A 26765-nucleotide genomic window follows, 5' to 3' on the forward strand; every position below is an offset into this window, starting at 1 on the left:
AATGAGCATGTCAGGCTGACAGTGGGAAAGGCGAATGTTCTCGACTTCGTTTTATTGGGAGAATAGGTAATACGAAGACGGCGTATTGAACGATGGTGCGATCCATTCTTGAGTACTATTCGAATGTTTGGGATCCCCACCAGGTCGGATCAAAGGAAAACGTCGAAGCAGCTGATTTGTTACAGGCAGGTTCGATCAGCGTGCAAGTATTACATAGATGCTTCGTGAATTAAACTGAGAATCTCTTGATGGAAGACGCAGCTCTTTTGTTTGTATTTGATTTTTTGGGGGAAGAGACCAAACAGCGAGGTCTTCGGTCTCATCGGATTAGGGAAGGGCGGGGAAGGAGTGATTTAGGGAATTCAGGGAAAACCTAAATCAGGATGGCTGGACGCGGGATAGAACCGTCGTCCACCCGAATGCGAGTCCAGTGTGTTAACCACTGCGCCACCTCGCTCGATCAGCTCTTTTGGCAAGCGTTATTGCGAATATGGAGAGAACCGCCATTTGAGGCCGACTGCAGAACGACTCTACTGCCGTCAATGTACATTTCGCGTGAGGGCCATGAAGGTAAGATGCGAGAAATCAGAGCTAGTACGGACGATTTTAGATATTTCTGCGAGAAATTAGAGCTCATATGGAGGTTTCTACACAGTCATTTTTCCCTCGCTCTTTTAGCAAGTGGAACAGGAATGAAAATGACAAGCAGTGGTACAAAGTACCCTCCACCACGCACCGTACGGTTATTTGCGGAATGTAGATAAACGTTTCCAATTACATCCACGGAGCAGTACGTCGCGTAATTTGCCTCCGCGTCTGCACATCGTCAAAGGTGCGAGGATTCTGGCCGCGGCCTCAAGTATGATACCGCACGACACAACGGAAGCTCCGAGGCGCGGACTGGAGGACCGTTTCAGCCTCTGGCACAGAGGAGACAGAGCGATCGGTGCCTATACCCACGAGCGCGCCACTTGCGTGGTACCGGTGTCTGGGAGCGGGACCGGGCCGAACACTACGGTATACGGGACGAGCGGGCGCTCTCGTCCTTGCGCTGCCGGCCTTCACCTAACCCGCGTCCGCCTGTGGGAAAACGAGACCTACGACCGTATAAGCTCGACCGTCGTCTCTGCTTCGAGAGAAGCCGATGTCTGAAGTGTTCTCGGAACAGCCTGGGAAACAATCGGCTCTCACCTTTACTACGCGTCTATAACGGCATCCCACTGCGGTAAGTTACGGGCCTGTTAATAATCTCCGCAGCGGAATTTCCACTGTGTCTCCTCGGACGCGAATGTAGCGTTGCCGGCTACTTTTTTGCTTCTTGTGCTATCCTGAGGGGATAGATCGGGATGTTACGCTCCTTGCTGGAGCGGTATCATCAATCGGCAATAAGGGCAAGGGGCATTTCACGTGCGATAATCCATCACGATGATCGATCCAGCCAGCTGCGAACTTTTGCCAATTTTTTCCCGAGGTAAAACAAAAACAGAACGGTTTGGAATACACTACAACAGCCCTTTGTGCTGTGTACAAATAGTAGTAGGAGGGCAGAAACAAAGGATGGGAATAGAATTCTGGCAGACTTACTAACATTGCCACTAATTTCCCAAATCCTCCTCTGTTTCACCTTTCTTTTTTCCAATCATGCTAGGCGAAATTTATCATTCTCACTACATTGCTGGTAGACACTCGTCCTCACTCTACCTATCCCACGCCTTACGGCTTTTTATCGAATATTTTACATCTACATAGATATTCCACAAGCCACCGTGCGGTGCGTAGCGGAGGGTACACTGTACCACTGGTAGTCATTTACCTTCCTATTCCACACCTCGCAATTAGAGCGAGGGAAAAACGACCGTCTATATGCTTCCGTATTACCTCTAATTCCTCATATCTTCGTGGACCTAGCGCGAAATGTAATTTGACGGCAGTAGAATCGTTCTGCAGTCAGCTTCAAATGCCGGTTCTCTAAATTTCCTCGGAAATAGCGCCGCCTTCACTACGGCGATTCCCATTTGAGTTCCAGAAGCATACCTGAAAAACTTGCGTTTTGTTAAAATCTACCTGTAGCATCTCTAGCAACCCGTCTCTGAATTGCTTCCGTGTCGTCCTTTGATCCGATCTGGTGCTAAAACCAAACTCTCGAGCAGTACTCAAAAACAGGTCCTACGAATGTCCTCTATGCGGTTTCCTTTATAGATGAACCACACTTTCCTAAAATTCTCCCAATAAACCGAGACGAAAATTCGCCTTTCCTACCACGATCCTCACGTGCTCTTTCCATTTCATATCGCTTTGCAACGTTACGCTCAGACAGTTAAATAGTATGACTATGTCAAGCAGGATACTACTAATGCTGTGTGCGAGCATTGCGGGTTTGTTTTTCCAACCCATCGGCATTAGCTAAGATTTTCCTACATTTAAAGCTACTTTCCATTAATCAGAGCAACTAAAAATTTCGTCGCACATTGCTGCCCACACTGTCCACCAGGTCATTTATGTCTAAAGAAAATAACAGCGGTCCCGTCACACTTCCCTCGGGCATTCCTGGTGATGTCTACTTATATTGTTACTCAAATCAACACTTCCATAATCTGCATTCACACAACTTCTTTTATTCTCTACCGTTCTTTGCATGCATCGTTCATATATTTTTGCGACTGGTTTCGAACCGACTGGCGCATTCTCAAGCTTGACCTACTGAGGCTGCAGTGACAGTGCCTGCTCTTATTGACAACCATCTAAAATCGCCAATACGTGTATCAAATAGTATGAGGATGGATAAATGTTACAGTATATACATTCTCAGCAAACGAGTGTGTATCAAACTGATTGGTCTGTCACTTAACACGAGTTTCAGATTAGGTTGCAATGCGACAGTTTGGTAGTGAGTTGTCGAATCCACGGACTAATCTGTAGCTTAGCCCTAGATCTAAGTGGAGTTTGAATATTCAATCTATTTGTGAATAGAATTCCAAGGCAATAAACCTGATTGTGGTAACAGACTGATCTGCAGCTTAGCCCGAGGTCTAGGTGAGGTTGGCATATGATAGTTTGGTAGTGAGTTGGCGAATTCCACGAATGTGAAAGCATAAAAAGCTAACTAAAGTATCTTGGGTTTCGCAATTAAGTCAAACATTCCGTCTCCGCACAAGTGCCCTCGCCAGCCAACTGTCACAAACACAGGTAGCCGGCTGCTGTGGTCGAGCGGTTCTAGGCGCTCCAGTCCGGAACCACGCTGCTTCTACTTTCGCAGGCTCGAAGCCTTCCTCGGGCATGGATGTGTGTGATGTCCTTAGGTTCGTTAGGTTTAGGTAGTTCTAAGTCTAGGGGACTGATGACCTTAGAAGTTAAGTCCCATAGTACTCAGAGCCAGTTGAACCATTTGAAACTAAGGAGCATTGCCACAAAAAAGGTTCCCAGCTGTGGTCCTACCTGGGCAAACCATTATAAAACGTAGGTGCTTGTACACAAGTGTGGCCATACTCCAATGGGGAAGCGAAGTGACGATTATAATGAGGGTTATATGAGAAGAGGAGGAGGTGTTTGAGGAGACGGTGGCGTAACATTAGGCCAGCGCGCGGCCAGGGAGGCGCGGAAGGATCGTGGGAAGCGGCAGGTGGCCGGGCGACGGCCGTCACGGTCTCTTCCCGCCTCTTCCGCAGAGTCCCGGACGGAACTGGCGGCGAGTCCCGCAGTCCCCTGGGAACGTCACGGACGGATGGGCCGGCTTCCGTCTCCAGTCTCCGGCGCGGGACACTGCAGCTGGCCGGCGGTCTTTTCTCTGGCCTCCGTGAATGGAGCGGAAAGAAAGCGATCGTCGCGGCACCTGTGCCTCGCCACCACCTACCACGTCCCCTCACCCGTCAGCTCGGCGCGGTAATTAGCTTTCGGAACATGCTCCGTGGCCAAACAATTGTGAACAAGGAAACACTACCCCAACTAATATACAGCGTACTACGCCACGATAGAGAGGACACTGAATTTGGATGTTCCGACTCCTGCCAAACCCCGTTGTACATGCTGTTGTGACGGTTCGCTCCCAAAGAAAGCCGGCCGCTGTGCCAAAGCGATTCAGTCTGGAACTGCGCTGCTGCTATGGTCACAGGTTCGAATCCTGACTCGGACGTGGATGTGTGTGCTGTCCTTAGGTTAGTTAGGTTTAAGTAGTTCTAAGTCTAGGGGGTTAATGACCACAGATGTTAAGCCCCATAGTGCTTAGACCCATTTTGAACCCAAAGAAGACTTTGGAACGTAACCAAGTCCGCCGACAACTACGATGTCTGACAAAGAATGAACGAAACTGCTTTTCATTAAACAGACACTCTACATAAGACACTTTACGTCACGGCGTATTAGTGTGTGTTGAACAAAAATATGGACACACCGCAGGTTAAACATGAATGTAGATGCTAGCTAAGCCTGCAGGTTGACATGTTGTGTTTCACCACAAGTGGCACCTGTGCAATATCCCCAATACATAGCTCAGTATGTATCACTCGTGGTCAGGACAGAGTTTTGTGTATTGTGGCTACACCATGTAAGGTGGCACAATAAATAGTCAGATTCGCACCTTACATGTGACCTTTACAAATCGCAATGAGAAGGTGAAGATGACACCTAACGTAAATCGACAGTTATGAGGGCATGTGCCTATCAGTATTTAATCCAAAAAGGGATGACACACAATCTGACAGTAATTAACACACCATTCCTATACAATGCATGTCTTTGAGCAGAAGGTAGAACAAGGAACGCGAGTCGAGTCGCTTTTAGTTTTGAAAAGCCAGCTCCACAACGGCGTAGCGAAGCTGTGCTGCAGGAGTTACGCCGGCAACCACCTTAAAGGGGTGGCATGAAAGAGGACAGCGACCCCGGGCCAGGTTATTCAAGTCTGGATGGCAGCCTGTAGAGGGGGCAGCGGTAGAAGGGCAGAGAAGAAGCTTCAGAAAACTGCATTTCGACATTCCAATGGGAGATGAACAAAAGCAAGTGGTGCATTTGCGTATAGCGAGTGCAACACTCGGAAAGGTCAATGTACTTTAGGCGTCTAGAACGGGTACAAAACGCCCGATTGAACACGCGATCTAGTGTAGGAGGAAACTACTGAAGTCTGACGCAGTTTGATAGAAGGGACCTTGCGATTGGTAGAGGGTGTTTCTACAAAATGATACGAACGCTCCTGTTGGTAGAAAAAAGCCGTGGCATGAAAAAGGAGCCCAAATGGAGGGAGGCAGTTCTGCCATGACAGGACAAGAGAGAAATTTTGAGAGGGAGACTCTTCTCTGAACTAGTGTGAAGTGCAGAAAGGAGTGCTTAACGCAGAGAAGAAATTGGTGTGGACACTGCGTTCACAGCGACTGCACTCCAGCTAAAGTTAGCTGTAGCAACGTTTAGCTCCAACTGTGGTGAAACGAACCAGCCAAACTAGTTAATTGTTCTTGCGGGAACTGAGAGGGAACTATAATATTAACACTGCTCCAACCATGCGCGTGTATATCGCCAATAATAAGACTAGGGCTGAGTACATGTTTTTACGCATAACGAAAAACATAGGAAAAGTTTCTGCTGGAAAACTCAGCAAAGACTAGATTAGTTTTGTAGGAGTTTCAGTGGGAGAGAGGGGCCATGCAGACAGCAGCACATCGCAGCATAAGGAAATACCGCGTGCAGAGGCGTAAACTTTGTTGGTTCATCAGCTTGCGTCCACTGTAAACTCAAGCAGCCTTTGGTCACCTTGCACTCAAATTGTCACTTGACTAACCATCCACTGTACACTTGATTGTCATCCTAAATAGTACTGAACTTTGAACCGGAATCGTACGTCTTTCGTAGTACTGACCAACATCATAACGTATGTGTATGAGCAATTTTGTAAAGACACGTCCAATTAAACTTTCATATTATTGTGCTTAGGATTAATGTAAAGAAACTTCCAATTAAACTTTCATAATATTGTGCTTAAGAGTGATGTTCTTTCAGAGAGTTAATATTTAACATTGTTGTGGATAAACGTATTTTGGTGTTGGCAAGATGCGTTATCCATTCTGCTGTTTTTATGTTGGCGAGTTGAAAACTGTGAGAAAAGCTGTAATTTGGTGAGAAATATTGCGACATTAAACTTGTCATTTCACCTCACACAGTTGCCCTCAATTCAAGAATAAGCAAAAAAATAAAACACGCAACCTTACAACTACGTTGGGGCTAATTGAATTCGAGCTGTTACTCTTAGCGTGTGTGCTTCCTTAACAACGGGAGCGGGAGTGCTTGGTGTTTTAAAGAGGCAACGTGTCAGAGATTAATACCGCACACAGAGAAAAAGAAGCAGTCGAAATACGTTATAAGTAACAAACGGATTTTCCAGAATGAGATTTTCACTCTGCAGCAGAATGTGCGCTGATATGAAACTTCCTGGAAGATTAAAACTGTGTGACGGACCGAGACTTGGACTCGGGACCTTTGCCTTTCGCGGACAAGTGCTCTACCATCTGAGCTCCCCAAGCACGGCTCACGCCCCGTCCTCACAGCTTTACTTCTGCCAGTACCTCGTCTCCTACCTTCCAAACTTTACAGAAGCTCTCCTGCGAACCTGCAGATCTAGCAGTAGCTTAAGCCGTGTCTCCGCTACATCCTTTCTTTCAGGAGTGGTAGTTCTGCAGGTTCGCAGGAGAGCTTCTGCAAAGTTTGGAAGGTAGGAGACGAGGTAGTGGCAGAAGTAAAGCTGTGAGGACGGCGCGTGAGTCGTGCTTGGGTAGCTCAGTTGGCAGAGCACTTGCCCGCGAAAGGCAAGGGTCCCGAGTTCGAGTCTCGGTCCGGCACACAGTTTTAATCTGCCAGGAAGTTTCATATCAGCGCACACTCCGCTGCAGAGTGAAAAGCTGATTCTGTACACATGACCTGTATTTATCCCCGCCTAGACGTCTGGAAGCTATTTCGAATGCTGACAGTTCGGGTAACACATAGAAGTACCCTGCTATTTGCACGTATAATTAATACCGCACTGGCTAAACAAAATACCACAGTTCAGTTTAATTAAGTGTCCCTGTAATTGACCGCATAATTATGTATTAAAATCTGCGCCCCCGCGGGTGCCCGCGAGCTCGTCCAGAACTGCGGCACAGTAAAGAGCTAGCGACGCGGTCGCATCCGCAGGCTACAGAGCAGTGAGTGGGAAGCTGGTGCCGCCGTGTGGTTTCCATTAATTGGGCGGCCGTGGGAACCGCGCTGCCCCGGCGCCGGGTCGCAGGTCAGCACGAGCGGCCCGCGCAATTACACGCCACACAACAGCTGCCGCCTTCCGACCTAACAGTGGTCCGCCCACTGCTAGAGTATGCGGCGGTGGTCTGGGGGAAAGCCGCAGATGCTCACATTGTGACTCTGCAGAGGATACAGAATCGCGCTCTGAAGACTGCCATGCACCTTCCGAGGCGATACTCGACGCGCCAACTCCACGACGACACCGGGATCCTGCCTCTCCGAGATAGGTACCGCGCCATCGCCAAGAAGTTTTACGAGAAGGCGGGCCACTCCCGCAACCGGCTCATCCGAGGACTGGGCCAACAACCGCACTACAGGCCAACCACGCGTTGGCCTGACCTGCTGAGGGATTAAGTTTTACTAATCCCCCAGCAATATGATATTTTCTTTTACAGGTCATACCAGCATGGACAATTCGACAAGTGTGTGAATGTATTTTTCTTTTCTCTTCCGCAAGAATGACAAATCTGTCTAGACTGCACCATTCTCGAGCCAAGGATCGGCTCGTCTTTACAGCGTGAGCTGGCAGTTCGTGGCTCTGCTGGGTCCAGCCCAAAAGCCGGCGGCTGCCGGAGCGGCGACATCGAGGTCGTCGCAGGCGGAACACTTGCTGAGCTCCACAAGGATAGGACGAGGAGACAGCGACGCCTGCCAAAGGCGATTTCAGGCGTGGTTCCCACTGCCGCGATACGATATTCGATACGGTACGCGACGCTACTCGCGATACGACGCAGAGGCACTCGCGATGGTGGAGCGCATACAAATGGAGTGCACCAGCCAATCTGGTTCACGCTGAGTATGTTCATCGTACCAGCACCGAACGCTGATTGCTCCACTCAGCTGTCTCGTACCAATTGCGTGGACGGGTGGGGGAACCAAATTTCATCAGGTGTTCCTCGATAAAGACCATTTTATGTAAAGGAAGCAAAATTACATCCGGGTCTTTACCTACTTTCACAATAAAGTGCGAAAGCGTACAAAATTAAAAAGCACGTTTTTTTTTTTATTTCGACGTGTTCTCCGCGTTTTTTTCATTCGATTCTAAGGAAACTATTCGGTAAAAAAGTCGAATTTTTCACATCTTACAGTCTCACATCAAAGCTTGATAATAAACTGGTGTAGCTGTTTCCCACAGTTACTGTGGCACTTCGAAAATAAGCAAAACACTGGGAAAATTTTGAAAAGACCGCAGTGAAGAATGTAGTCGCTGGGCAGTTTACAAAAAAATGGCTCAAATGGCTTTTAGCACTATGGGACTTAACATCTGAGGTCATCAGTCCCCTAGAACTAATTAAACCTAACTAACCTAAGGACATCACACACATCCATACCCGAGGCAGGATTCGAACCTGCCACCGTAGCGGTCGTGCGGTTCCAGACTGAAGCGCCTAGAACCACTCGGCCGGCTGCCCAGTTTACATTTAGTGCATTTTTACGTCATACATTGTTCAGTACAAAATGTAGCCAGAATATCGAAATGGCTCTTAACACTGGAAAAAACAGCCATATCTCTTCCCAATCCCCAGTAAATGCGTGATATATTTTGATGATTGGCCGACACGAACTATGATGTGCCACGTTAAACGCTATGCAGAGTTGTGGGTCATTTTTATCTTTTCGTCTGTAATTTATGATGTCAGTTACAGTCACATTTTGAGTTAACATTGCATTTAGAGTTATGTCGATTTTAAAACAATCGCAGATCCTGTGGCAGTGTTAGTTATGTACTTTATATGTCATTTTTCTTGTCTGGACGTATCACTAAACAGTCACTACCCGTTTTTGTTAACATATTGTCGAATGCATGGCGTGTCTATCAGCTAGCAATTAATGTAAAATTGAATTTTGTTATTGGTATTGATATTGTGATCTACAAAATTGTTCAAATGGCTCTAAGCACTATGGGACAGCTGAGGTCATCAGTCCCCTAGACTTAGAACTACTTAAGCCTAACTAACCTAAGGACATCACACACATCCATGCCCGAGGCAGGATTCGAACCTGCGACCGTAGCAGCCGCGCGGTTCCAGACTGAAGCGCCTAGAAAGGCTCGACCACAGCGGGCGGCTGTGATCTAAATGTTATCAATTTCACGAGTCATCTACTGTGAAAGGATTTGAATCTGACACAAAATCAGACAAAGGAAGAAGAAATGTGTTAGCAATAATAAAACAGACAGGTAATGGGTAATTATTTTGCAAGTGAGATTGGTAAAGTGCCTTTACAGAACGGTAAAATCTGAGGTCTTACGTAAGGCAGAATGTGTGCTCTCACACGCACTGCCATTTACATGTACAATTCTGTTAATTTCATTGTTATTTTCGGTAGTTGTATCTGTAAACTCTTCTGACATGTAATAAAACAAACTAGTCTGCTATTGTTCACTCATCCTGAGGCTACCCAGTTATCGGTTTTAGAGCAGTGCTTACTGAACGTGGTTTGTTCAATGTTCTGTTTTTATTTATGTAAGTAGCACTATTTCCAATGACGTAATTGTGCTAGGTGATAATGCGGTTCGATTGATGTGATCTAAAGGAACCGATACCGTTGTTGCCTTTTGTTCACGAAACGAGCTTGTGGGAACAGTATCCTTTGTCGTACCTCGTAAGAAACTATGTTTGCTACCACCGAGTATTCGTGCTGTCTCGTTAATTTATCGCATCGGCTGAGTAGGAACACGAGTGTCGCACGAATAAGCGACGTGTCACGCGAGCTATACTACAACGTGTCGAATTGCATAGCATATCGCTTCAGCGGAAACCGCGCTTACTGGAAACTTCCAATTAAGGTCGCAGACGAATTTGTTACCCACTGCTCCTCTCACACCGATGGTAAAATCATCACATTCCGCCTCAAACTCTCCAGTACTCGACGCTTTGAACCCTCTGCTGGGATCTTCTGGTGAACAGTGTTCAGCCATCTGTGGACACGAGAAATCTCATTAACGAGATCCCAACAGGGGCGTCAAAACGTCTAGTATCGGAGAAGTTTGAAGAGGACTGTGACGCGACCTAACAATTCAGACCATTTTACCAATATATCCACCGCACCATCTCCAAACGGAAAGGGACGTATTTTCTTGGCGAATAAAATCGTCTTCTCCTGGTGCGTGGACCCCAATGGAGGAAATAACACTTTTATTACACAGTGAAGTTTTTTCCCCCTCCAGCTTCTTGCGGCCAGTGGCTGCAAACGGCGTCATCATTAGCTCTGCCGCAGTTTCGTGCCTGACAGTTCACACCGTTCAGATAACTCACACCCAAACTAACCACAAGGATGAAATATTTTTCCAAAAGACTCTAGCTCGTTCCTTGATCTTTTGTCGTTGGTCCACGAACAATTTTAAGAGGAAGTTGTCATCTAACGGAGGACTGGTTTTAACACAACAGTGCTTTATTAGGCATGGCTCTATTGGAGGTGATATGCCGTTGCTTTCTTCCACCTTTCGAACTGACTTACTCAGCTCGTTACAGGGCGACCTACAGTTTAACGAGGACCCCAAATTACGGTAAAAACGGCATTTTTCAACTGGCATGGGTGAAAGAGGTCATAAATGGAAGATAAAAAATGTAGGACTATGTGGGTGTCGATACCGTGATATTTGTATCAGGAGTGTGGCACATTGCCTCAGGGCCACACTGCCGCCTTGAACAATGTTATCAACACAAAATAGCACGGATCAAATGTGAATCACTTTCGAATGCCTTTCATAATATTCGTGAGGACCGTGAAAAGTTTTCTTTGTTGGAGTTTACAGAGATCTTCTCTTATGTGAACCACGGTAGCCGCATCGATGGCTGAAACTCTCTTAAGTAAACTTTGGTCGACCACATCGAGTGCTTTCGCAGAAACTCGCATCGAACTTCAGACAACGTTGGACACTTGCCTTCACGGAGTAAGGAAGTACTACTTTTAACTAATGAGATCAATGTTAATAGCATCAGAGGGGACGTACCAACTAGCGAAAAATCCATTGACTATGACGAGAGCTTTGCCAAGCTAGGTCAATTAAATTTCTTCCCAAACTAGCCACGACAACAAATCAGGTAAAAAAGGGGGGGGGGCGATGGATTGATATGTAATTGATATGTAATGCCAATGTTCAGGGGCAGTCACAAACATACTGCAAATATGCCGGGTATAAAACTCTGTAAGCCTACGGCGTAAATGTCATGGAAATCATTCCAGCGAGCAACTACTGTAGAGGCTTGTAAGCCACCCGCTGCCGGTAGCTTGTAATCTCCTAATCCTAATGAGTTGATTCGGTCAGCATCCATTATTCTTTCTTGTCCGCCACGACAATTTTCTTCCATATCGGACATCTTACTATGACTAAAATTCAGTAAAGGAAGCACTTTCTCTATTCGCCACTCGATTCTGACATGAATGCAGACGACGTCTCCCTGCAGCTGTGCGGTGGCGTTTTCCATCACACGCGCCGTTAGCGTCGAATGGATTCGCAGGCCATCATTCTGGCGAGAGCTGGCTACCAAGTTTTAGGGCTGAGAATCACTTCTATGCTACATTCATTGTGTGAGCTACCCTTGCTTTCTATGATGTTTCAATAGGACGAATTTTGCACCTTTACGTTTTTATGCAACCTCAAATTGTTGTTGTTAGCAGGGGGAAAATAGGCTGTACGCTGTTCATAGTGAATTCTGACAATACTCTATTTAAGCACCTCTAACATCCATATTATTGTGCCGAAGGGCAGTGAGACTCACAGTTACATGGTCTGTGCAGTTTCGCGACAGCTCCAGAGAAAATGGTCAGCCATGTCGTCCCATTAAACGCTCATCAAAACGGTTCAAATGGCTCTGAGCACTATGAGACTTAACATCTGAAGTCATCAGTCCCCTAGAACTTAGAACTACTTAAACCTAACTAACCTAAGGACATCCGTGCCCGAGACAAGATTCGAACCTGCGATCGTAAAGGTCGCGCGGTTCCAGACTGAAGCGCTTAGAGCCGCTCGGCCACACCGGCCGGCTAAACGCTCATCATTTCACGATTGTTTCATATGAAGGATCTGCAGGACGTCTTCGGATGTCCTGGAATCGTATATGGCAATCTACACGCGCAAATCGTTCCCTGAAGTTGCTTTTTAGACCAACGATCTTGACCACTTATTGACGTATAACGGTAGCGGCAAATGCCGTCAATGGAATCGTACGTTAGTTCATCAATGAGTACACTTGATTATATGAGGTTTGAAAACAGCACTTTACACTCAAGCGAAAAAGGTCATAACATAGTCGCCACCACGTGTTGCCCAGTGTTTTTGTAACAGATGCTCGTGCCTTCAATGGTTCTTCTTCACACCCTTACCTCACCATTTAGCTACTTTCAACTGATGTTTGATTCGCTGTTTCATGGCAGCCATTTATGTCCACTTAACGCGGAAGAATGCTGAAGATTAGATGGGTAGACCACATAACTAATGAGGAGGTATTGAATAGAACTGGGGAGAAGAGAAATTTGTGGCACAACTTGACTAGAAGAAGGGATCGGTTGGTAGGACATGTTCTGAGGCATTAAAGGATCACCAATTTAGTATTGGCGGGCAGCGTGGAGGGTAAAAATCGTTGAGGGGGCCAAGAGATGAATACACTAAGCAGATTCAGAAGGTACTGGGAGATGAAGAAGATTGCACAGGATAGAGTAGCATGGAGAGCTGCATCAAATCAGTCTCTGGACTGAAGACCTCAACAACAACAACAACAACAACAACAACAACAAGAACGCGGCTTTTAGTACTGGGTGTTCTGTGTACCCCACATTTCTTCTCAATAAATTTCTACTGGAAAAAAGAGAAATTTTGCTGTGGGACGTCGTCAAATATTACCGCTTCTGCCCATATAGTTTCGTAAGTTGCGATGGATGACGGTAGTCTTAAAAATAGCGTCCGTAACAGAGGTGCATTCCAAGCAGGGAGCTGTCATTAAGTTTCTTTTGGCGGAGAGCCAAAGAAGTGTAGATATTCATTGGCGCTTGCAGTGTCCACAAAGACCTGAAGTGAACAAAAGCACGGTGAATCGTTGGGCGTGTCATCTGTCATCATCGCAACAAGGTCGCCTTTTCAGGTGCATTCGGCCCTCTCTTCATTTTTATGGATGACAATGTGAGACCGCATCGAAGAACGCAGATGTAGGAGCTCTCGGAGCGACAGGATATTCGACCAATGTGCTGGCCTGCCAGCTCCTCGACTTAAATGACATCGGAAACGCCTGGAATGCGTTGGGAAGACGTACTATATCACGGCCAGGCGCATTAACTACCACCCGGCAGTGTTCAACATCAGTGGTGGAGGAATGGAACGCCCTATCATAGTAACTCCTTACCAACTGTCTGGAGAGCATAGGAGCTCCGGAACCGCGCTGCTATTACGGTCGCAGGTTCGAATCCTGCCTCGGGCATGGATGTGTGTGATGTCCTTAGATTAGTTAGTTTTCACTAGTTCTAAGTCTAGGGGACTAATGACCTCAGATGTTAAGTCCCATAGTGCTTCGAGGCTTTTTTTTGCGTTGGTGATTATCATAGATCCTAATTAATAACAGCATTTCCGCCTTTTGTGATGTCCAGGTGACCATAGCGATTCACGGTGACTTCAGTGTAAGTATTGTCTTTGCAGAGTCAAATGGCTCTGAGCACTATGGGACTTAACATCTGAGGTTATCAGGCCCTTACACTTACAATTACTTAAACCTAACTAACCTCAGGACATACATCCATGTCCGAGACAGGATTCGAACCTGCGACCGAAGCAGCAGCGCGGTTCCGGGCTGAAGCGCCTAGCGATACATCGGCCGACCTTTGCAGTCATTTCTGTTCGTCTCATTGCGTATTTCTTACAGCTACCATTTGTACTATGCTGTAGCAGTTCTTTCTATGTGTAGTCCAAGTTTTATCGAGCTATGTTACTCGGCAGTGACTCATCATGGGAAAGCTGCTTTCGCACACGGTTTTGCACACCAGTGTAAATCTATTTTTTAACGGAGCTCTAGAAATCTAGAAGTGAATACTGTAGTGCAGTTATGTAAAATTCGCTAGCAGTTAAAACTTCTCCCAATAGCAGAAAAACTAACTCCTCCCGAACAGGCCATGAAGGTCCAACGGTAACGGCCGGCCGCCGTGTCATCCTCAGCTCATAAGCGTCACTGAATGCGGATATGGAGGGGCATGTATTCAGCACACCGCTCTCCCGGCCGTATGTCAGTTTCCGAGACCGGAGCAGCTACTTCTCAGTCAAGTAGCTCCTCAGTTTGCCTCACAAGGGCTGAGTGCAGCCCGCTTGCCAACAGCGCTCGGCAGGCCGGATGGTCACCCATCCGAGTGCTAGTCCAGCCCGACAGCGCTTAACTTCGGTGATCTGACGGGAACCGGGGTTCCCACTGTCCACTGGCCCACAATAGCAGAAACGTGTGCTAAATATGAAGGGCAATGCAGCTCACACACCACAGTATCCGTCCCGCTCGGGGATATTTGCTTGGCAATGGAGATGAAGTGACGCTGGGACCTTTGTAGGCCTTCAGATTCACCAAGTCAGTCGGCTGCTTCTGTGAAAACTTTCAGTGTCAGTGTTAACAAGTGTTACATAATTCGGCCCTTATTTTCGCACAGCAAGGAATGGAGTTACACAAGACAAGAAAGGAGGAAAATTTACCCTGCACATTAGAATATGTGAAAGCCATCTTAAATGTTGTGGAAAATATGAGGTCTAATCGGGATTTGAACACCGGATCGTTAGCAGACTGGCGTCCACCCAACAGCTATCACGCCACGGAAGAGTATTAATGCAGTCCATTTAATAACACGATTACGCGGTCCACAGCGCGCAATACCTCCCACATTCGCCAACTTTGCGACTCGGGCAGTATTTCAGCGTTCGAAAAGAAGGCGGTAATGGGGAGGAATGCAACTCGCGGTTTTATGGCGTCCCGGATCGGCGGCACGCCGGGCCGCGACATTCCGCGGAACAATTTATGCCGGCAATAAAGCGAGGCGAGTGGAGGCGCTGAGGGAAGCAGGGCCAAGTTGGCGCTCCGCTAGCGCCGAGCCCCAAACGGCGAGCGCTGCGAGGCTATCGCGCCGTGCATTACGCCCAACTCGGCGGGCGCAAACTCTTCATACAGGGCACCGACACCGCATTTTTAACTGTACTGAACGAGCGCAGGTTCTGATGTTACGCGTAAACACCAGCACTTCTGGTTCCACTACAAAATATATGTCACACCCTTGAAATAGTACGCTGGTCGCTTTGGAGATGTGCAGAGGGTGTATAACTGGGCGTGTAACCCTCCAACGCTGACCTACAGAGGTTGGACAAATTATCGAAACACCACAAATACAATACATTACCATGCCTAATACGGCGCACGAAACGGTTGGCGTCCAAAACCTCTTCCAGTTTATCCGGAGTTGATAAATAGAGGTCCTGTATTGTTCTCAAGGAAACTTATCCCATTCTTCCAACCAAACAGAGGAAAGTTCAGGTAACAGGTTGATAGCGCTCGCACACTTTACTGTGTAAAGTAGATCACAAGGGTTCAACAACGTTGAGATCTGGTGTCTCGTGCTCATGAAACCAGTCCTGGAAGATGCGAGTTGTATGAACAGGGGACCTGTCGTTTTGGAACAAAGCATCAACATTTGGGAACAAACACTGTACCGCGGGATGCACCTGATCGGCGAAAATGATCACATAATGTGATTTTGCGGAGTAGCCATAGAGCCCATGGAATACTACGATGTGGCTGGCCGAATCATCATCGTACCCCAGCCATGTTTCACTACTGGAACGTAAACTCGCCCAGAAGTTGGAAAAAAGTGTGAAACGGGAGTCTTCCAACCAAATGACATTGTACGTGGGATGCTTCTGTGTTGGCAGCGCTGTGTAGCGCATTGCATTGGATCTCTGACTGCGCTTTCTCTGTAAGACACTCTGTGGCTGGTTGGACTCGTCGTCGGAAGTTAATCGCCAGTAATGTTGAGCAGTTGGAAGTTAGTCGCCAGCAGTGATGGAAGTACTGTTGGGAAGTTGGAGGTAAACAGCCAGCAGTGATGGATGTTAGCTGTGAGAAGTTAGCATTGATGGAGGGTAGACGTCTGAAGTGTTAGCGTAGGCTAACGATCTGTACGTGTTCGACTTTTAGATTGAATATTATTCATGATTATATACCTTTGTACTAGATGTCAATGAGGATTTATAGTCGTATCTGAAGTGGATGTCGAATTATTAAGGTAAAAAAATACACTATTTGGTTTGCAACAAAATCTTTCCTTTGCTAACCATATGCCTATTAGTAGTTGGTGGCTTTAGTAGTTGGAATCTTTTATTTAGCTGGCAGTATTGACGCTCGCTGTATTGCAGTAGTTCACGTAATGATGATTTTTGTGAGGTAAGCGCTTAATGAAATTTATAGGTTATTGTTAGGATTTATTTTTAGTCAGGACCATTCTTTTGAATTAATTATTTGAAGTTAGGTTATTCTTTTCTTTGAGCAATCAGATTGCGTTGCGCTAGAATATTGTGGGTCGGTGCTGACACGATAAAAAAAAGTAAAGAGAAAGTCGGCTCAGTACGTTCTGTTTTGCTCAGCTGTTTCAGAGTTAAATAACGTAGAAGCAGAAAAGAATTTTAAAAAAAGAAGTTTCAACATTCTTCCGTTGTTCCGTTGTCCCAAGTTTTATGCCTTCGATAACACGTTTTCTTGCTACGGGCATTTTAATCAATGATGAGTTGTTATGATTTTCCTGCACGCATTATAGTTCTCTGATTGTGCAGCTCCCTTCGCGTTGAAAGGATTCGCGAGTCTCAGTTCCGCAGCGACTTTCGCAGCTGTCGTCCTCTTATTTTTCGCCGCAATCCTCTTCAATGACCGTCAGCCACGATCGCTCAACACACACTTTTGTCCACGTCGTTAGTTAGCGCAGGATGTTTCTCCGCTTTCTGTGTATGCGGTATAAACCTTCGATGAAGTGCCTCATGAAACGCGAGTCTCTTCTGCTCCCTTGGTTACGAAACCACCCACAGTACAAGTACCAACAACTTTCCCTAGTCCACATTCATTTAGGTTCGATGTTATGCTTGTACAACTAAACGGAACACTGTTCTGACTTCTCACCACAACTGACACTTGAAGCGTAATAAGGACATTGTGTTTCCATATTTTTGTCGAACACCAGTAGATTGTGGCAGTGAAAGGCATATTTACCAATCGGTTGTATGAAATCAGCATAGGAAGCTAGGTGGAGATGGAGACGTGAAAAAAAGGCAGAAAGGAGCTATCGTGCTTGGACGTGACCGTGACGAATAGCTCATTTCAGCAACGGAAAAAAGCACATCTTAAAACATTACTGTCTATATACTTTTGTTAGTTAATGAATTGGAAAATAACACCCTTAGACAGTTCTTAAAGTTATGTGTCGTTTTTCGATTTTCCTGACAGCTGTCAAATGCATCTACACCTATGTATGTATGCACCACATCTCCTCTTAAACCGCTGGACAGACTTCACCCAAACTTGCTACACATACCACTTACTGTCTGTAGTGGTAAGAACCACCTTGCCTATCAATGAGGTGGGTTGAAAAAGAAGTGTAGCCCGTGACGCAGGAATGGCGTCTTTATTCGTCCAGTATTTGAGAATGAAAGCACTCAATGACTCACAACAAACTTTATAGATAATTTCAAACCTCAACGAAATTTAATTTCGCTGACAACCTCAACAAAATGATGAAAGGGAAAAAGTTTATCGCTTGCTGCATTCTCGCTGTTCACGCAGTAATACTGCCGCATCAGAGATAAAGTTTAAATTTATTACTTCTTTGCTACGTAGTCAATTCACGACAAATTTCCCAGACAGCATCTACATATGCAGCTGAATGCACCTGCAAAATTGTTCAGGAGATATGACGTCATAAATGTTGATCTGTAAAAACGAAACTGCAGAGATACAGGCGAACTATGTGTACAAATAATTGTTAAATATATGTTAAATACCTGAAATATGCATGTATGGGGAAAGCCACGGTAAAAAGCTCTTCCTAAACACCTGGATCCATTTCAACCAAACATGCTTACTATCTAGAATGAAGTACTGTTGGGTAAGAACCTGTAACCTCCTATTGGGATAGGGAAGAGAGAAGGGAGATAGGAGGAGATGCACAGACTGAGAGGGGGAAGAAGGAGATGGACAGAGAGAGATGCATAGGGAAATGGAAGAGAAAAGGAAGAGGAGGAGATGGACAGAGAGAGGGGGGGAATAAGATGGGCAGAGAGAGGGGGAGAGGAGGAGACTGGCAGACAGAGAGAAGGAAGAGGAGAAGATGGAGATAGGGGAGAGGAGAAACGGACAGAGGGGGAAGGAGGAGATGGACTTACAAGGGGGGCCCTCCATACTGTAAATCACGGATTTTGATGCGCTTCAAATATGCTGTAGAGGCACTTACCCTGAGTACCTGGCTATCCGGTATTTTAGCTACGGGCCTTGGTTTTGAGAAATTCGATTTTGAAGTTCATTGCGAGATATGCTTGTCCGTAACATTACATATACTTTGAGCAAGTCAGCGTAGCGCAGCGGTAAAGGTTCACGGCTACGGCGCTAAAGGTACTGTTTACGAATCCTGCCCGTGTACTTTTTTTTTTTCAAAATCGAATTTTTCAATTTTATTTCAAAGGATATCGACAAACAGTGTAAGCTGTGCGAAATTATGAAGATGTTTCAGTTATTAATTTTTTCAAATATTCATTCGGTTTGTGGTTCGCAGTTGGATTTCCAAATGTTCGTACCACGGTTCTTCTTGTATTACCTGAAATCGATCTCCGCCCACTATCGTCCCCTCTCCCGTGAATGCCGTTAGCCGTAATGGGAACTCCAGCTCCTTGGCCAATGAGGATGCGAGTTGCATTCCTTTACGTTCGCGTCTAACTACAGCTTCAGTTGTTGGCAAAGCGTCTCTAGTGCCGTGTGTTGCGAAAATTCTGTGAAATGGAATAACCAAGTGTTTCTGCAGTAGTGCCGCCAGAAGAAGATCCACAAGTAGAGGAGTTGAACGAAGAATCAAAAGGCGAAATCATAAATGCCATTATATACGCCAAAAATCTACTACGCGATTTGAATCTCGTAAGGAGTACACCGCCTAGCGTGTGATCTCTGCCAATTCCGTTGAAATTGGCGATGAGGCATGTATCGCAATACAGGATCTCTTGGTCGCAAGACAGATCATTATTGAAGATGAACTGATAGATTTCAACGAAAAAGATGAATTGGAAGAATATGTTGCGAACCACAAGCGGAATGAATATATGAAAAAAATTAATAACTGAATCTATCTTTATAATTTCGCACACCTTACACTCTTTGCTGATACTTTTTGAAATAAAATTGAAAAATTAGGTCGATTTTGAAAAAAAAAGGTACATTAGCAGGATTTGAACCCGGTGCCTCCAGCGCCGTAGCCGTGAACCATTCCCACTGTGCCACACTTACTTGCTTGAAATATACGTAATGTTATAGAGATACAAATCACGCAAAAACTTCGAAATCGATTTTCTGAAAATACAAGGCCCGTCGCTAAAAAACCGGGTAGCCAGGTACTCAGGGTATGTGCCTCTACAACATAATTCAAGCGCATCAAAATCCGTGATTTACAGTATGGTGGGTCCCCTTGTTAGTGGAGAGAAGAAGATGGACAAAGGGGAAATGTGTAGGCTGACAGAGGGGGGAAGAGCATATGGAAAGGAAAAACATTCCCGCGCAAAGCTGGGTATACTCGGCTCGTATTACTATAAAATACGAGTATGAGTTGCGAGCAGTACGAATAGTTGATACGGTCCTCATTTTGACGAGAGAATGCAGAGAGTGTAAGGCAGTGTGTGATTTGTGCTTTTACCAGTGGGGGCGATGTCTTAGGGGGTTAGTATAATTACATATGTTACTTGCTTGGAACGTGGCGTTACCCATGGTTAAACAGTTATTTATAAATAGGCGTTAATGCCGAAACTCACTATTCACGCGTATGCGCTATCAGAAAAGCCATCCCTTGTTATATCTTTAAAAGTACATTATAGGTAAAGCTTATTTACAGAATCATCTACGTACAAGTATACGACGGGAATTAAAAAAGTAAAGGCACATTTGTGAAATGCTGTGCTTATTCTGATGATAGAATACTGAAATATGCGTTATTTTTCTACGTAACCTGCCTGTACTTCAATGCAGTTTTTCCGACGTTTACGAGTTTTTTTTTATTTCATCAGGAAATGCGTTTTTCGGTTGCATGTGTAACCAATTTTGCACCGCAGCAATGACGTCTTCAACGCTTTCAACTCTTCTTCCCTGTAGTGCTTCAGTTAAGGGTCCAAACATGTGCAAATCGCTTGGAGCCAGGTCTCTACTGTATGGTGGATGTTCGAGCACTTCGAATCTCAACTCCTTTATTGTGTTGGCTGTCCGTTTGGCAGAATGTGGGCGAGCGTTATCTTGCTGCAGGATGACGCCTCTTCACAGTTTTCCACGACGTTTGGATCTGATTGCAGGTTTTAGTTTCGTACGCAACACATCACATCCACCATACAATACAGACCAGGCTCTAAAGCCTCGATTACGCTGGGGCGACCTCTTGCAACATTGCGGCATGCTACGGAAATGTGGCGTGCGTCGTCTTGTAGCATGCTACAACAGGCAACATCTTGCGGCGTATGTTGCACGCGGCAGGTTAATTTATACCAAAGCAACAGAATTTGTGCCACATGTGTGTCGGCCTTGCAGCATAAAGGATGATAAAGTATCGCAGCGGCGGCCTACTTGGTACTTGCACAACGGAAATGAAAACCAAAGGAAAACAAAACGATGGTGGAAGAGAAGAGTATTTAAAGAAGGTCCTAGGAACTAGAAGCAGACGATGGTGCGTTATTTAGTAATGTGTGCTTTCGTCCCAGGCGCGTTAGTCCGTTGCCAAAAGGTGGCCTAACGGTAAATGTTCGCACAGGTACCGGGTCGGTCACCACCCTGTGGGTGGGAATTTCAGCCCCCAGCTCACCCAACTCTGCGGTACGACTGCTGCGGTATGAGTGCTACACTACTTCCCTCGCATGCTGGCAAGTAAACGGATGACGCACCTTAGACGAAAGCAACAATGGCAACATGAGAATGATGATTTAGTTCTAAATGTTTTGAAATGCTTAACTACTACACAACACTTTTTCAAACTTAATAAGCAAACATATTAATGGTATTAATAGTAAGACTGTATTAAAATCTTTCAGTGTTCGGCTCCAAAAATTTAAATGATATCCCAGGTTGGGATGCATAAACTAAAGCCAGAGGAGGGGACGGTGTGATGCAGAGGGGGGGGGGGGGGATCCCCCCTGCAAATCGCACCCTGGTGCAAGGTCAGATCCCAGATCCGTGTGGAGCTGCGCTGTACTCACCCGTAGAGCAGTGCTGCGCCCGCGATGCCACCGCCGCACTGCGCCGCGACGAACATGGCGGCTCGCAGCACGGAGACGCGCCGCGTCGCCAGCAGAGCGGCCGTCACCGCGGGGTTGGCGTGCGCCCCTGCACACACAACAGCACGCCCCGCGTCACTACACCAGCAACTGGCCCGCGCCACGCACCGCGCACCAAACGCCTGGACGAGTCGCACAAGCACGTAACGCCATCGGCTGCCGTTGGGTGCTCAGGTTTTACCCGACAGACGCAACTACACTGCTGGCCATTAAAATTGCTACACCAAGAAGAAGCGCAGATGATAGACGGGTATTCATTGGACTAATACAGTATACAACTGACATGTGATACATTTTCACGTCATTTCGGTGCATAGATCCTGAGAAATCAGTACCCAGAACAACCACCTCTAGCCGTAATAACCGCCTTGATACGCCTGGGCATTGAATCAAACAGAGCTTGGATGGCCCATGCAGCTTCGACACGATACCACAGTTCATCAGGAGTCGTGACTGGCGTACTGTGACGAGCCAGTTGCTCGGCCACCAATGACCAGGCATTTTCAATTGGTGAGAGATCTGGAGAATGTGCTGCAGTCGAACATTTTCCGTATCCAGAAAGGCCCGTACAGGACCTGCAACATGCGGTCGTGCATTATCCTGCTGAAATGTAGGCCTTTGCAGGGATCGAGTGAAGGGTAGAACCACGGGTCTTAAAACATCTGAAATGTAACGTCCACCGTTCAAAGCGCCGTCAATGTGAACAAGAGGTGACCCAGACGTGTAACCAATGGCACCCTATACCATCACTCCTGGTGATACGCCAGTATGGCGGAGTGGCCGAGCGGTTCTAGGCGCTACAGTCGCAGGTTCGAATCCTGCCTGGGGCGTGGATGTGTGTGATGTCCTTAGGTTAGTTGGGTTCAAGTAGTTCTAAGTTCTAGCGGACTGATGACCTCAGAAGTCGAGTCCCATAGTGCTCAGAGCCATTTCAACCATTTTGCATCTACGACAGCCTGGAACTGCATTATAGATTATGTTAGTGTATCTGTGGACCGTGGAATATTTAGCTGTTGCAACACAGCTTGTGAACTGCTTGTAAATCGCACACTGCGTCCAGCATTTTCAGAAGTGGCAGCACTAACTTCTTCAACAATTTGTGGCGTAACTGGCAGTCGGCTTTTCCCAGGACCAACTTTCAAATCGTCAGTTAATTCGAGCTTCCGAATCACGTCCTTCAAACCCGGTGCAAAAATGGTTCTAATGGCTTTGAGCACTATGGGACTCAACTGCTGTAGTCATCAGTCCCCTAGAACTTAGAACTACTTAAACCTAACTAACCTAAGGACATCACACACATCCATGCCCGAGGCAGGATTCGAACCTGCGACCGTAGCAGTCGCACGGTTCCGCACTGCGCGCCTAGAACCGCGAGACCACCGCGGCCGGCACTTGAGGAGCGAACCCATGGATTTTTATACGTCACACCCTGCTCACTTTGTCCGGACCCATGTTGATGTCTGCAAGTGTAATGCACACTGAATCTTGTGTTCCAAACGTAAGTCGCCCTACCAGTACAGGTGCACCAACACTACGGAAGCAGAAATTCGGCAGCGCAGTCTGACCATCATTCCCAAAAAGGTGGGCACCCATACGGTGAGTACTTTTCCGTCCAGAATGGCTCAAGTACCGAAAGCTTAATTATAGCCAACCAGTACTTCCGGTGACGACAGTGAAGGCAGGCCGGCCGTTGTGGCCCAGCGGTTCTAGGCGCTTCAGTTCGGAACCGCGCGATTGCGACGGTCGCAGTTTCGAATCCTGCGTCGGGCATGGATGTGTGTGATTTCCTTACGTTAGTTAGGTTTAAGTAGTTATAAGTTCTAGGAGACTGATGACCTCAGATGTTCAGGCCCATAGTGGTCAGAAATTATATTAAATACTAACACAACAGACAGTTCAGTTGATAAAATCAATCCTTGATTTCAGCTGTTGTTGATGTGGTCTTCGGTCTAGAAACTAGATCGATGCAGCTCTCAATGCTACTCTATCCTGTGCAAGCTTCTTCATCTCCAAGTAACTACTGCACCCTACATCCTTCTCAATCTGCTTAGTGTATTCATCTCTTGCCCCCCCCCCCCCTCCCCTGTAGTTTGCGCTTGCTTTCAGCCGTTCGCAGTACCAGCACAGCAAAGCCGTTTTGGTTAATGTAACAAGACCACATCAGTCAATCATCCAGACTGTTGCCGCTGCAACTATTGAAAGGGCTGCTGCCCTTCTTCAGGAACCAGACGTTTGTCTGGCCTCTCAACAGATACCCCTCCGTTGTGGTTGCACCTACGGTACGGCTATCTGTACGCTAAGGCACGCAAGCTTCTCCACCAGAGACAAGGTCCATGGTTCAATGAGGGATGGGGGAGGGGGGGGGAGTTGGAAATTAAAAGCATTAAACTCTAAAGTTCCAGCGTGACTAGCTGATGAGCTGATTCTCTGGCCACAGCAATACATAACCGCATACCACACCCAAGGTACCTTGACTGCTGTGGCGATATTGTGATCAGTGTACTTTAAGAATTATATTCCATTAAATAACCCGAGCTTGGGCCGATATTTTATGGCTCTTCCCGAAAGTTCAACAGTCTCTCGTCGGAGAACAGCGCTCAGATTATTTGGTCGACCTGTCTTCAGACAGGCACACCACAGAAGCAGCTCTCCTTAAGCCACATGATGCACACTGAAAGATTTTTCCGATATTTCAGGAACGTGATGGGCGGTGAGCGAATAGTCTGTGCGATGCTTCCTTTGGAAGGATTTCGGCACGTAGCTTCTGTGGCCGCCTCTGAAAATTTTGCAGGGACCTAGTCGCTTAGCCACCTTAATTCCCGCTTTCGAAATCATAATTTCAGGCGTAAGGCATTGGGTTTCAGGTAGAATGTGCAACCCCCCCCCCCCTCCCCCGCAGTGAGAATTCATATAATATTCACACATACACAAACACGTAAGTGCACGCGCGTAGCCCTAGCCTGCAATTTCCCGAAACACGGCGGGGCAAAAGAGCTTCCACTGTACAGAAAGTGAATTATTAAAATTCCTCGTCCATTAAGCCAGAGGAAATTCGGAAGGCTAATAAATATTACCGGTAAGTATGCCCCTCGCAGCAGCACCCCAAATAAAATACGAGTGAAACCTTAATAAGTGCGTGCAGGCTATCAAGGCGGCTGCAAGAAGGCGGCAGGTAAATCTTCTGTAGAAACGTACGTAATTAAGGTTACAGCAGCGCAGCGCCGTCCGCTGCTACCAATTCTGCTAAATACTCCAGAATTTTACTGCGCAGCTTAATTAGGGTGCCAAATGGTATTCGTCCACACTCTCTCGACTACAGTTGGCCGTTAATGCCATGCTCGCTGGCCAACTATTTTGACTGCCCCGTGAGAGCTGCGGTAATTGCGCAGTTTTCGACTCTTTTCGATTTTGTGGCTCGTTGTAAGAAGTGTAATTCTATATCTGTCTTTCTTTTGACTCCAGGATCCATATTAAGACATAAGGCAATAATTATGAAAGCATCAATTACTCACACGAGTTTAGATCTTAAATCGTACTTCCGAAAACTACACAGTGGCATTAATTTTTCTCTGTAAAACATGTATGATTTCGCTGCCATTTAACCTATATTGCCGGCCGGAGTGGCCGAGCGGTTCTAGGCGCTACAGTCTGGAACCGCGCGACCGCTACGGTCACAGGTTCGAATCCTGCCTCGGGCATGGGTGTGTGTGATGTCCTTATGTTAGTTAGGTTTAAGTAGTTCTAAGTTCTAGGGGACTGATGACCTCAGAAGTTAAGTCCCATAGTGCTCAGAGCCATTTGAACCATTTTAACCTATATTGTACGTTTCCCTCCTGATGTATTAGTGCTGCCGTAGGTATAATTAAACAATACGATGAACCCAAAACGTACTCTCATCTTATTGTGTGACCTGTGAAACAAATTCGCGTACGTCGAATTATGAACTGGTGTGTTTTAGATGACTCGAGTTACATAAATTGGTAGACAACTAATTTACCAAGATTTTCATTGTTACACATATAACAGTGGAAGGACTTTTTGATTACATAGGCAACATCGGATGTTGCACAAATGTTGTTGTTCATGTCAATTCTCTGAAAGATCTGAAAATTTGGAAATTTGTGGTAAGGTCTATGGGACCAAACTGCTGAGGTAATCGGTCCCTAGGCTTGCACACTACTTAATCTAGCTTAAACTAACTTAACGCTAAGGACAACACATACACACCCATGCCCCAGGGAGGACTCGAACCTCCGACGGGGGGAGCCGCGCGAACCGTGACAAGACGCCCAAGACTGCACGGCTACCCCGCGCGGTGAAAACTGTCTGAGAACTACAGCGCAATGCCTATAGTTGCTATCAACTTCAAATGTAAACAGAAACAGGGTGGTTGCAAATAGTAATTTAATACTGTTATTAAATACAAGTACATAAACTAGCAATTACTACAGTATGTAACGCGTATCGGAACACCTCGCTACACCTTGAAAATAAATTCCCCCTCCAGATGCCCCACGTCTGTCAAAATGCAGTGCTGAAAGAGTTGTGGAAAGGCTACCATAACACGCCTTAACATACCCTGCTAAATGGCGCTTATTTCACAGTTGATGAGTCTTCAAGTTTGTCATCTGTCTCCAAAGTGACAAAGACCCTTTGCTACATGTTACCCCCACAGGCAGATATCCGGAGCTGTTAAATATGGCCGGCCGCTGTTGCCGAGCGGTTCCAGGCGCTATAGTCTGGAACCGCGCGACAGCTACGGTAGCAGGTTCGAATCCTGCTTCGGGCATGGATGTGTGTGAAGTCCTTAGGTTAGTTAGGTTAAAGTAGTTCTAAGTTCTAGGATACTGATGACCTTAGATGTTAAGTCCCATAGTGCTCAGAGCCATTTGAACCATTTGTTAAACATGGGGGACTGGATGGCCATGTCACATCTCCACAGCGGGATATTACCACGGCTTTGGAAACGTTAGTCGGAGTATAGCCATACTCTAGC

The 26765-nt window shown here is 46.4% G+C and overlaps 1 protein-coding gene across 1 annotated transcript in view; it reads right to left on the minus strand.

Annotated features, from left to right (window-relative positions):
- The window catches only part of LOC126345875 (neurogenic protein big brain-like), a 259255-nt gene that overhangs the window by 207334 nt on the left and 25156 nt on the right, over positions 1–26765 (minus strand). The window contains exon 2 of the mRNA XM_050002139.1: positions 21692–21818. Coding sequence (XP_049858096.1) covers positions 21692–21818 — 127 coding nt within the window. The remainder of the gene's footprint in view (positions 1–21691; positions 21819–26765) is intronic.

This window comes from Schistocerca gregaria, chromosome 1 (genome assembly GCF_023897955.1).
Source record: "Schistocerca gregaria isolate iqSchGreg1 chromosome 1, iqSchGreg1.2, whole genome shotgun sequence".
Taxonomy (NCBI): Eukaryota; Metazoa; Arthropoda; class Insecta; order Orthoptera; family Acrididae; genus Schistocerca; species Schistocerca gregaria.